At 41.7% G+C, this 13,588-nt stretch overlaps 1 protein-coding gene across 1 annotated transcript in view; it reads left to right on the top strand.

Moving 5' to 3' along the window:
- Positions 1-13,588, top strand: part of VIT (vitrin) — a 106,498-nt gene that overhangs the window by 30,519 nt on the left and 62,391 nt on the right. Inside the window, exon 4 of the mRNA XM_037807008.1 lies at positions 11,730-11,886. Within this exon, the coding sequence (XP_037662936.1) occupies positions 11,730-11,886 (157 nt within the window). The remainder of the gene's footprint in view (positions 1-11,729; positions 11,887-13,588) is intronic.

Genomic DNA, 13,588 nt, shown 5'->3' with positions numbered 1-13,588 from the left:
TCTGGGTAAGCTTTCCCATGGTCTCCTCCCAAGCCAGCAGGGACTAAGGAATGAAGTGTCTGTTGCCTGGGGGCAGATGAGGATGTTGGACAATCAAGGACTAAGAAATGGGGTTGATCAACTGGGAAGTAAAGCAGAGGAGCTATAGAGGAAAATAGGGAAAGGAGAAAAATTTGAGTATCTTCCTTTGGCTAAGCTGAGAATTTATGCCACACTGGTGCAAATATTCTGCCTACTCATAAGGTTAACTTAGCTTGAGGTAATTGTCTCTTTCTTTCCTATTTTCTCTTCTTTTTCATTTCTTTTTCTTCCTTATCCCCTCCTCTTCTTCCTATTTCTTTGGTCTGCACACGGCCCCCAGGGGCCCTCACGGGCAACGCTTAGCTCCCATGGGTGCCCTTTGGACCACGAAAGTAGTATTAAGAGTACACTGAAAACAATCCAACATGGGGGTTGGATTTTATTGATGAAAGATAAAAATAGATGAAAGAAGATGAAAAAAGACGAAGAAAGAAATAAAGGTAAAAAAAGAAACAAGACTGGTTCCCACAGCTCTTCTCCCCATGCACATAGGTGACTCTTCGTGCCGAGCTAAGATTTTGCTTTCACATACACAATTGTACTGGGTGCAGTTTTACTCCACAACCCTTGGCTTGCTGCATTACCTTATCTTCTGAATCAAATTAAGTCTGATTCCAAACTTCCAATTCCTGGGGAGAAGGGGGGTAAGAAATTCAGATTCACCCTTACGGGGTCTTCCTGCTGCCCTGCTCCAGCCCTGGAAGCCTTGTGTGGTCCAAAACCTTCAGGGAGGTCCTGAGCTGCTCAGTGCCCAAGCCCATGCTACCTCTGTAAGGGGGCAGGCTCCAGTGCCCAGGGGGTCCTGGCAGAAGAGGGGAAGTGCCATGCCTTAGGCCCAACCCCAAGGGGCACTTCACCAGGACTCTGCTCCAAGGTGATGCTCTTTCCAGGGAGCTACCAGGGAGTAGGGACATTCCCTTACTGGTACCCACCTTCCCACTCCACCTTCCCCATCTTGGAGGATCATTTTCCCTCCATCACTCTCTGGGCCCTCTTAGCCTCATCCCCTCAAACAAGGAGGATTTGGAGAGTTTAACTCCCAAAGCCGGGAGGTACCATGTCTTTTGGCAACTTCTGTCCTCACTCCTGCAACCTTGAGCTCCAGAGGTAGGAGGACATGAAAGCCGGAGCACCTTCTTAAAATAGTAAAGGGAAAAAAATTACAATGAGAATAAAACGAAAGTTACTTCATAATAAAATAACCTTTCTGTGGTCCAAGGTAAAGTTTACCTTACAACACGAAATGAGAGGTTTATCACTTTATTTTTAGAGGTGACTTTTCCAAGGGGCTCATTTTTCTGACATGTTTTGGAGTCATAGATCTAAGCTGACTCAGAAGCACCTTACTGGTAGGTTCAATCAGCACAAACCTACTCAAGCAGCATCTAACAAATGACCAAAATGTGGCTGCATTTTTCCTGATTGTTTAAGTCTACAAATAACAATTGAATAACATAAGAGTCCTAAGGCAATCGTAACATCTTACGCATTTTAAGGATTAACTTCGTTTATGTGTAGCCCCAAAGGTTGCATATTCAAAAAGGCCTACTCTTCACCTCATGAGACTTTCAGTCTGTACTCTAACAAACACGTCATATGTTCCCACATACATTATGTCCACCAAAACTCTAGAACAATCCCTGCCTGGCAGATTGTCTGTGCTACAGAGAGAAAAGCTTTTAAGTTAAAATCTGTAAGCTCTAAAATCCCCTCAATAGTTTTAATAAAAGTAAAAAAGCCCCAGAAGGTTCTCAGGAACCGTGGACTTAGTTCAAAGCGGTGCCAGATGACACGGCGTTTTACACAGGTGAGAACACAATGGTTACCTCCATGTGGCTCGTTACTGGCTGAAGAATCCAATCTCATAGGATATAAAAGTGTGCAAAAAGTGTGGCACCAACCTCCCTCTGCAACTCACACACACACACAGAACTAGGTTAGGTGGCACTGCCTCTAGCAAACACTTACCACATATTAACATCAGAGCTTTTTAATTCTCTGTCTTTCCAGCTAGATGAAATTCTCCAAGAAGACATAATTAGTGCTTAATAAGTATTTGTTGGATGGATGGAGAGACAAACAAGAACAACCAAAAAAACATAAAATAAAGCAAAATGTGGTAAATGCCACATAAGAATAACAAACAAGGAGTCCACAGTGGGATGGCTTCATTTGAGGTGGGACATGAAAAAAAACAGTTGTTTCACAGGCAGAGACAGGTAGGAGAGCTTTCCAGGTGACTAAGTCCAGATACTATGGGGAGCAAGCAGAAGGTGAGGTCTGGAAACAGTGAGTCATTTGGGTGGGAAATGCAGCTGGGAAGTGCATTTAGGACCACACAGTGCCAACGCAAGGAGCTTTGCTGTCATTAGTTAAAGGGTGAGGATTCCTGGTAGTTTTCTGCGCAGCAAGTTTACATGATGAAGACAATCAGCAAGATAAACAATAGCAAGATATTCTCCAGAGGCAGTAACACTACCTTCTGAAGCATCTCCATTACATTTAGGTCTGTTGAAATAGACCTAACTGGGGGTGAAATGTGCATTCTTTAATTCACATAGTTCTCTCCAATAAGTTAACCTTAATACCTTGTAAGACATGGAAAGATTTTTGCAATCAGCCTTGAAAGGAAGGATGATTTCCAGAGGTACTGCCTCGGACATGAAGAGATAATTGTTTTGGGACTTGGTTATTTAGCACATTTTACACTGATGAAGAGCAACAGCTCTGTGGTTGGAGGGCTTTGGTATCATATGCACATGGCTGGAAAAGAGCTGGGTTTAGAGCTGGAGGGCCTGAGTGCAAGTTCTAGCTCTGCCACTTACCTCTTGAAATGAAACACTAACATTTTTCAGGACTCTGTAAGGATCAAGTGAAAGAATGTGTAAGAGTCCTTTGTAGATGAAAAAAAAAATAGATTTCTTTTAGAGACACAAACTTCTGCTGTCTTTGCCACAGGTAAGTTACTCTCTGTCATCCAATCATTCCTTTATCACCAGTCTTCATGGAGTATGGATAAAGGGCACTTTTTCCAGCTAGCAAACCATTCGCTAGAATGATCAATCTTTATAGACATTTTGAAGTACTTAAAACTTGAGTTTGGAGTTATCTGTTCAGGCAAGTGCCTTTTACTCAGTCTGTCTTTATAAGCTATTTCCATCTCATGCCTTGTGTTTTTCCCCAGATGTGACTTATATAGATTCTTGTTGGGAAATCTTTTATGACCAAGAGAAAATATTTTTTAAACCCCACTACTGCAAAATTTCTTGGCAAAGGCTTGGATCAGGTGAGAGTGTGGTAGTGTTGGAATAATATCTGGCTTCAAATCCAGCCCCACCATTGACCAAAGATGTGGTTTTGTCATCTATAGTGATGTCATCTAGATGTTAGCTTGGTCCCCATTGCTTGTCAGATGTCAGGTTAAACCTGTGTAAATACCAAGTCTACAACATTTTCTAAAGTCCAGAGCTCTCCCCACGATTTCTGGTTTTCTCTGCCTAGCCATTCCCGTGTTCTATGACCTTCCTGTCCTGATCTGCCCTGTGGCTTGGCCCCTTTACTGGCTCCTATAAGAAATTCCCCTACATCCAGCCTTTTGTCATATTTTGGAGCAGATTTTTTTTGCAGATTTTTGAGGATCAACAGATGGAGCATGTGATCTCCCCCCACCATTCCTCCCTCACTCTCCCTTCCTGTCTCATGCTCCACCCATCCCCTCTCCCACAAAACAAGCCCATTCTACAAGTAGACTCTTCTTGCCTCTCTGAACCCTTCAGTCCAAATGTAGCCCCTTGGAAGCTTAGCCTTTTTCCCAAGGAGGCTTGCCAAGTGATATCTTCTGAAAAAAATATTGTGCAATCCTGAAAAGAGCTCTAAGGAAAACAACTGTCAACATCTTGGTTACAGTGGGACTAATAATCCATCTAATCCCCATGTGATTTGACATCTGCTGACTTCAGTGACCTCATCATGGCCTCCTCTTTGTTCTTCAAACTGCCAAGCCCATTCCCTTCTCAGGGTTTTTCCCTGCCTCTTCCTTCTACCTGGAAGGTCCTTCTCTCTGATCTTTGTTGGCTGACACCTTCCTATCATCCAGGTAACAGTGTTAAAATTAAATAGAGGAGACTCCAGGAGCCAAATCCTTTAGGGCCTTGTAGGAGCTTGGATATTATTCAGAGGTCAGTAGGGAGCTAATGAGTTTTGTGCAGGAAAGCAATGAGATCTGGTTACAATATTTAAAAGATCACATTGCTTGTTCAATGTAGAAAGGGTTGGGATGGTGGTGAGCAAGCACCAAAGGAGAAAGAGGAGCTTGGAGGCTCCTATGCTAATAGTCCCAGCAAGGGATGCGGAGTCTTGGACCAAGGTGGACGTAGAGAGAAATGGCAGACTTGGAAATAAAACTAACAGGACATGCTACTTCGTTCATTCATTCAACACACATTCTATTCCGCAGCACTAAACAAAACAGACAAAAATCCCTGCCCTCATGGAGTTTACATTCTAGTAGACGAAGATACAAATGGAACTGGGACCTTGAAAATATATTAGCATTTAAACAGATGAAAGGAAAAATGGTTTCAGATGTGAACAAGCCAAGTTTGTAAGACAACATGCCTGTGGAATATGACAGGGACAGTGTTGGAGCTCAGAAGTTTAGTAGATGAGACTATAGAAGGAGCTTGAGGACTTGGGAATTTTTCCTAAAGGCAACAAAAAACTATTGATGGTTTTTGAGTAACGATTGATGTGTTCAAAGAGCATTTAAGAAAAATGAAAAATAATGTTTTGCAAAAGAAGTTACTTCAAAGGAAGACTTAATATGACCTCGCCACTGGATGTTGAAATAAACGAGAAGGAAGCATCCCATCCTTCAAATTGCATTTAATAGTCATTTTTATTTCATTAAACCAACAATTGCATGTATAATTCTCTTAAAATGTAATTTTACTCTAGTTGAATGTCACAGTCCAACAAAAGCAAGTTTAAGATCAAAACTTTTCATGCATAAGTGCTTTTATGTTGTAATAATTACTAATTCTTCCTCATTAACAGTCACAAGGCAAGCTTTCAAGGGCCTTCTCTAATTGGTAAGGAAATTTCACTTCCAGAAGCAATGTGGCTTGCCAGGAATAGTTGAAAAGATGAATGGCAAAATAAGAAGTAGAGCGTACAGTTGAATTTGGCCTGCCATGTAACTGGCTTATTGTATAGGACATCCCCCAATAACCACTCTGTAATTAGACCAGGCAGGGGACCCAACTCAGAGTGGAAACATTTACAATTCAGTCTCTAGGATTTCCAATTTGCATTAAAATAGTGGTTCAGACAGCACCAGTCTCCTGTTCTGAGATGAGACCTTATGTAAGGAGCCCTCCAAGAGCAATACAGCGACACATGCACCTCAGTGACCCACATGTAAAGAGCCTACTGCAAACTATCTTTGCTGCAAGCAGTTCTTTCCTCTCCCTGTGGCTGGTCCCTGGGGCCTCTGGGAAGGACTCCTCGGCAGACGCTGAGGTGCTCTAATGTGAGATGTCCAAGTCACACAAGGAACAGATTTCAGGGCAAGGATTCCCCAGCTCTCTGTGACTTCCGCCCAGAGTTTTCCACATTGCCACCAAGAACCATGCACTCAGGAATGAATGGGAAAAGCTCTCTTCTTGCTTTTCCCAAATGTTCCTGGGAATAAGCCTTTTTATGACTTACAAATAAGTTCTCACCTGAGGGTAATAACAGGGGTGGGGGCACAGCATTCCCACCTGGCTCTCATGTTGCCCTTAGCGAAAAGTTTCCCTACCCTCTACAGACCTGAGAATGACACTTCCTGACTGCCTTACTTTTGATTGTTCTTCTAAGGATGTCTTATCCTGTAATTTTGAGATAAAACTCAGAAGAGGGGAAAGAGATATATGAGAATGAACCTAAACAACCAAAAAAAGATATAAAACAAAAAATAGATAAAAATTTAAAATAAGGAAAACCTAAGGTGTAAACCTTGAGTAGCTCAAAAGCATTTAGAGGAAATGCAAAGATAAATCACTTAGTTTAGACCTTAAACAGATGAATGGAAGATTTTTTGAAGGTCACAAGAAAAATGACTACTTAAAAAATAACCGGTAGAACATTTAAAGAAATAAACCATGGTTTCAATATACTCAAAGAAGAGCTGCCAGAAGGAAGCAAATGACTGTTTCTTCTGGCTGGACGTGGACATTCCATTTTCCAATGATATTGGCAATTGCTCTGAAAACTTTAATTAGCTTACTTTCTCCAGCTTTATTTTAAGTACAAATTAAAAAAACTTGACGATTAGCCATACTTTATCATTGCATCTTGTTTTTCCAAAGTGCATGAGTGTATGTCCTTCATTTCATTTTTTCCCCTATAGGATGAATTAATTCACCAATTTTGCTAATCCATTTGGGGGCAGAAGAAGTACATCTTATATGAAATACTTCCCAGGCCTTTGTAAAACCAAGAAAAACAAACAATAAACAACTGCCTCTTCAAGGAAGGGGAAAGAATTAATTAGCAGGAAGCAAATTATCCTCATGTGATATTTGCCCTTTGTCTTCTAACCAACTCTTTTATGCAAAATCCTACTACATGTTCTGTGTGCACCCTGAGTCATTCAGTAGGTTTCACACTATAAGCTTCTAGACATGGTTCCATTTATTCATCTCCAGAAAACTTAGTTGCCCTGCCAGGAGATCCAAAATTTGGATTACCAAAGTCACATTAAATTTAACCTCCATTCACTCACTAAGTTTTATCTCTCAGAAACTGAAATCCACCAGGGTATTCCTTTGCCAGACAAGTCCTAAACCCAGAGGCAACAGCCTCTTTAAGATCAACAATCATATGCAGCCCCCTTCCTCATACTGTCGACACCCGCTTTAATATGAACAACTTAGGGTGCTCACTGCCTAGACACTCCTGAAGATGGAGAATGAAAGGAGGGGAAGGGGTAGCAACAAACAAGATAAGATTTAACAAAGGTCTATGAATACTGAAATTTTACATTAAAATAGACAGATAGATAGATAGATAGATAGATGGATGGATGCTGGGGTGTTGGAAAAGCTGGAAGGAGGTAAATGACATGGTGGAACTGTAACCTGTAACATCCTATGAAATTTGCTCCCTAGCTTCTTGTTGAATTATGCTTTGAAAGTCTTCACCTTGATGTAAATACCCTATATTGCATAATAAGGAAAGAAATGAAGCTGTGGAACTGTAACCATAACAATTTTTGAAATTACCTATATAACTGCTTGTTGAGTTGTACATCTAAAGTTAACCTTTCTGTATGTGTGTTATATATTACAATAATGGAAATAGCTGAAGTTGTGGAACTGTGATTCATGACATTCTTTGAAATTTGCTAACTACTTGTGAAATCATACTTTGAAAGTTATCATTGTTATGTATTTATGTTAAAGTTCACAATTTTTAAAATGCATTAAATTTAACCTCAGTTTCTAAATCAGCCCCACCCCAATCAAAATGGTGAGACACCCCCAGATTCTCCCTCCACAGAAGCTTTAAACAACAAACAAGAACGGGAAGAACTATCTTTCTCAAAGATCCAGAAAATAGTTAAAGGGTTGAAGTAACAGGGCAGACATTGAATCAAGAATAGGGCAACTTTAAAATGGAAGGATCTCCTGGTGCCCTTCCTGGTATCTCCCCATCCCCATCACCAGCCTGGGCTCCCAGTGCAGGTCCCTGGTCCCGGTTCTGGAGGAAGCAGAGCTGTCATACCAGGGTGCATGTGTGTGTCTTTGCCAGTCTGTCTGGGGAGAACCTGAAGGGCTAAACCATGACATTCATCCCAGAACTTGCCTGCATGTGTAGGTGGCTCACGGAGCTCTACTACAGAACACTGTAGGAGAACAGTCAAATTGCCCCTGCCTGGGACAAAGGATTGCTGGCAGCACCAAGACCATGAGGAAACACTGTTTCCTAGAGGAATTGGGACATTCATATCCATGTAAATGGAGGAATTCCTAGGACAACACGTGCACACCCAGGACAAGACACATACACATAAAAGACTGGGGAGGACCCCATGCTTTTGCCATGGGATGTTCTCCAAATTCGTCATTTGGACAGTGAAACTGGGTGAGAAACAAGTTCAAGATACAAAAATCAGTGGTGTTTCTGTACACCAGCAATGAACAATCTGATAAAGAAAATAAAGAAAGCGATTCCATTTATAATAACAACTAAAAGAATAAAATATCTAGTAATAAATTTAACCATGGGTATAAAGGACTCATATACAAAATAACTACAAATCATTGTTGAAAGAAATTAAAGATCTAAATAAATGGAAAGATATTCTGTGTTCATGGATTGGAAGACTTAATATCATTTAGATGTCAATACTACCCAAAGCCATATTTAATGCAATCCCAATCAAAATCCAAATAGTCTTCTTCACGAAGTTCATATGGCAAGGTTAGGAGTCCCGAATAGCCAAAACAATCTTGAAAAAGAAGAACAAAGTTGAAGGACTCACACTTCCCAATTTCAAAACACTCTGGTACTGTAGGACAGATACACAGACCAATGGAATAGAATTGAGAGCCCTGAAATATACCCACACATTTATGGCAGTTGATTTTTGACAAGGGAGATAAGTCCACTCAATGAGGAAAGAATAGTCTCTTCAACAAATGGGGCTGGGAAAACTGGATATTCACATGCAAAGAATGAAAGTGGACCCCTACCACACACCATATACAAAAGTGAACTAAAAATGGATCAAAGATCTACGTATAAGAGCGAAAACTACACAACTATAAAAGTTGGACACAAAGAGACAGCTATTGTGTGATTCCACTTATATGAAATAGCTAGAATATGCACATTCATAAAGACAGAAAGTAGAGTACAGGTTACCATGAATGGGTGGGGGAATGGGGAGTTAAAGCATTTTGGGTGAAAGCTTTTGTTTAGAGATAGATAATTTCTGGAAGTGGATGGTGGTGAGGGTAGTGCAACATTGTAAATGTGATTAATCCCACTAAACAGTATGCTTGGGAGTGGCTGAGATGGGAAAGTTTATGTTGTATATATGTTCCCACAATTTTTTAAAAAGAGCTACTAAACAGATGGCAATTAAATTCAGTACATGATCCTGGACTTGGTCTAATAATGGAGGAGAAAAGACCTAAAAGGACATTATTTGGGCAAATGAAAAAATTGGAATATCAACTCTAAGCTTTATATATTAATGTTAAATTTCTTGAAGATGATAACTGTACTTCAGATGGTTACATATGTGAATATCCTTGTTCTTAGGAAATATACATGGAAGTATTATGTGTTCAAGGAACATGAGGTATACAACCTGCTCTCAAATTAGGAGAGAGAGGAGAGAAGAGAAGAGAAGAGAAGAGAAGGAGAGAGAGAATTATATGGCAAATGTAAATGTGGAAAAATGTTAAAAGTTGGTGAATGTGGGTATATTCTTGGTGTAGGGGGAGGGGTAGGTTGGAGTTCTCTATATGGGTTTTGTATTATTTTTATAACTGTCCCCTAAGTTTGAAATCATTTCAAAATAAAAAGTTAAAAAATTAATCTCAATTCGCAGAACTTATCACCTTGTATTTCAGAGAACTAAGAGCCGAGAAGGAATACTTTCAATCTCTTCACAACTAAGGGAGGAATGCATTCAGCAGTGGGGAAGTGGTCTGTGGAAGGGAGGAGAGCTGAGCCCAGTTACAGCCAGAGATCAAAAAATTAACCAATTTAAAGTGAGGCTACACTGGCATCTTCAGCCCAAAAATTGCCTTAAAAAGAAATACCCTGAGACTCAAAATAGTAAGTGCAGCCTTGTATCAGATTTTAAAAGAATGAAAGATATAAAAAAAAATAACCAAAAAACAAAAAACTTTGCTAAGAGGCAATCTTTGGTGAGGAGAATGAAACCGCAAAACTGTTTCAAGCACAGTGCTCTACGTCTTAATGCAGACCACAGATTGTTTAAGCCCGTGATCAAGCTCAGCCCCTGGGTTCCCAGGAAAAGGAGTTTTCTGCTGGCCGAGAACTGAATGGCAGAGAGTCTGGGAGGGGAGTTCAAGGAAAGAGCAGTTCTAACTTCAGTTCTCCCTCAAGCCTGAATGAAATGCAACTTGGCTCTGTTCAAGGTACATAAGGGTTAAAAAAAAAAAAAAAAAAAAGTGTGTGTTTTTTTGGATACAGCTGGAAGTCATTAACAACTCTGAGACCATCTCAGTAAACCAGTTAGAGGGTGGGTGGCCTGGCAGAGATTCAGAATCCATGGATATAATCACAGAATCTCAGAATGGGAGAGCTTTCTTTCCACCTCCCACCCAAAATAGAAATCCCCTTTTCAATTATTAGTCTCTGCTTGTGTACTTCTGCCAACAACCCGTTCCCTGCTTCATAAGGCAACCTATTCTTTCAATGAGAACTTCATTTCTAGAAAGTTCTTCTTGGCAATATTTGCTACTATAGAGTCTACACTTTAGTCCTAGCTCAGCCCCCTGGTGATGTTGCACACAGCAGTCCTAAGTGTGAAGACAACTACTTCGTACATCCATGCTGACATCACATGCCTGCTCGTGGCCAAACAAACCATTGCTGCCAAGCATCCCTCACATTTGGTGGTTTCCAGACCCCTCCTGTACCTTCTTACTCTAGTTGAACTGTGCTCGTATTCCAGAGTCCATTCTGAAGGGCCCAGAACTGAACACATTCCAAGCACGCAGGTCTCATCTAGGCAAACTTTCTCCACAGGAGTTTTGGAGGGAAAATCTTTGCAGGGAAGATGCAGGCCTGCCTCCTTTTAGATACTGTCACCAGAGCATTTACTCCACCCTCATCCCCAGGCAAGCTTGCAGCTCCAGAGGACTTGTTTCTGCAAGGAGCCAGCCTGGCAAAAGGAGTAACGAGCAAAAAGGAGGGAGGACAGGCTCAGTGGACTTCCCAGCTTTCCACCAAGAATTGAGGCAAATGAGAAAACCAGCTCACTCCCACCTTGACCCTATGGACCCTGAGATCCTCTCTGGCCATTATGTCCCCCCATCCAAAAACTTTCCACTGTGTCCCACACCCTCCGCAGAACACGAGCACACAAGCTCCTTAACCTGGCCCCATCCTCCCAGTGTGCCACCCTTCTCCCAGGCTCCAGCACAGAGACCAACCTTGTCACTGTCATCCCTGACTCCAAGGCCCACGCTCCTCGTCTTTGCCCTCTGCAATACCCTTCCTCCCTGTGAGGTTCTCTGAGAGTTCTCTCTTTTCCTGGGCTAGCTACAGGGCATCTGAAAAGTCATTCCTCCCCTGCCATTGACTCAAGATTACATTTCTGGGCATAGGAGGGGGTCATTTCCAAGAATTCTCTCCTTCTCTTAATTGATGGTCCAAATAAGCAGAGGAAGCAGCCTTTTGTTTCTGCTCTCAGCAGGTTAAATGCGATGGATGGTCACTGTGTTCTTTTGGTTTGAGGAATGTCCTACATATGTCTTTGCTTTCGTTCCATGGAGGGGAACCAGGATCAGCCCCGGCTCTGGCTTTCAGAGATAAAGTAAATGAACAGTTGTGACCTGACAGATCACCCTGCACATGAGCTGGACCATAGGTATAACTGTGACCGTATTTTGTATTCCCAGCTGTGCCACAGATCAGCTGTGATGTCAAAGCTGGGAAGATAATCAATCCCGAGTTCCTTGTGAAGTGTCCCGCTGGATGCCAGGACCCCAAATACCACGTCTATGGCGGCGGTGTCTACGCGTCCTACTCCAGTGTGTGTGGCGCTGCAGTCCACAGGTGAGCACCTCTCAGCAACGCAGTAAGTAGCAATCAGGTGTGGGCAGGGGCCCCTGGTGTAGGGTTGCCAGATTTACCAAACAAAAATGTACAGATCTAACCAGGCCTCCTATACTGTATCTGGCAACCCTATTCCAACGGGATGACCCAAAAGCCACACCTAGTGCTGGGTTTCCTTCCACAGCACTCTGCGGAGAGGGTACTGACATTTCTTTACATCTTGGTGGGGAAGAGACCCCTACTCTTTCATTCTCATGACAAGGAAACTAAAGTTCTTATTAAGAAAAGCACTTTTTTTCCTACCTTTACGTTGCTGAGCAAGGAAATGATGGGGATGTGACCAACAAAGGCCCCGGAAGTTAGGAGGAAGAATGTCACAGCTCTGGTGATGGCCTGGGGACAAAAGGGAACAGGAAAAGTAAGAAGGAAGGTGACAGGTGGTACTGCTCGGGCAGCTGTTGATTGAAATCCAGGAAGAAGGAGAGAAGCATGATGTGCTTTGGATTAAGTCACTGCCCCAGAGAGGAAAGGTGAAAGTGACCTTCACAGGACTTCATACCTCCTGCGCTTAGACTTGGAGTCAAAATGCTGGGAAATACAAGTTTACGTAACATCTTCAGTGTTAAGGCTAATCTTTATGTACCAGACACTTCAGCTATGTTATCTTATTTAATCCTCATAACTATTTGCTTGCACACTGGTCAGCTAATTGTCTAGCTGCATCTCTGCTGGAGAGAGGGGAAAGGATACAAATATTTGTCCCTTTTACAATATCTAGTCATCACTCACCTCTCTGAAATTTTGGAGAAGCAACAAGAAGGTTAAGTACGTTTAAGACTTACCAGTAGATTCTATTGACCATAGTCCTTTTGTCCCCCCCACCACAGAGGGATGAGGAGCTGACTAGTTTTTTAATGGGAACAGGACCACTAAAGCGCTACTGAAGATAAGTGGTGGGAAAAAAATTAATGAAAAATGAAAATTATAGCAAATGCTATTTTTCTTTTTTATTTGAGGTGAAATTCACATAAAATTAACCATTTTAAGATGAATAATTCAGTTGCATTTGCGATATTCACAATGTTGTGTAACCACCACCTCTATCTAGTTCCAAATATTTCCATCACTCCAAAATAAAATCCAGTACCCATTAAGCAGCCACTCCCCATTCCCCCTCTGCTTTGTTTCCACGGATTTCCCTATTCTGGATGCTTCATACAAATGGAATCATAAAACATGTGACCTTTTGTAACTGGCTTCTTTCACTTAGCATAATGTTTTCAAATTCATTCACTTTGTAGCATGTATCAGTACTTCATTCATTTTTATGACTGAATGAATAAGTGCCATTTCTTAACTCCAGACATCAAAATAAAAATATTTGGCTTTCACTCTGAAATCAATTTCATGCAAAAAGGTAAGAGTCATCCAAATCCAACCCCCCACATATACACACGTGCCAAGTACATGCACATGCCACCACATAACTGCTTGCACATACATGCATGATCCTGCATACGTGCTTACACACACATGAACGCTCCCTCCCATCCTTACACATACACGTATGCCCGCACAGCTCTGCTACCACAGTCTGTGTGGACACTCCAGTGACTGTGTAGAAATGGACATCTGCTGCAGAGGCTGGGCCTGTCTTAGGGTTACCTATATTTTTCCAATTGTGATCCGAGACGGTTGGCAC

Source organism: Choloepus didactylus, chromosome 17 (assembly GCF_015220235.1).
Source record: "Choloepus didactylus isolate mChoDid1 chromosome 17, mChoDid1.pri, whole genome shotgun sequence".
NCBI lineage: Eukaryota > Metazoa > Chordata > Mammalia > Pilosa > Megalonychidae > Choloepus > Choloepus didactylus.
This window is presented reverse-complemented; position numbering and strand designations above follow the sequence as displayed.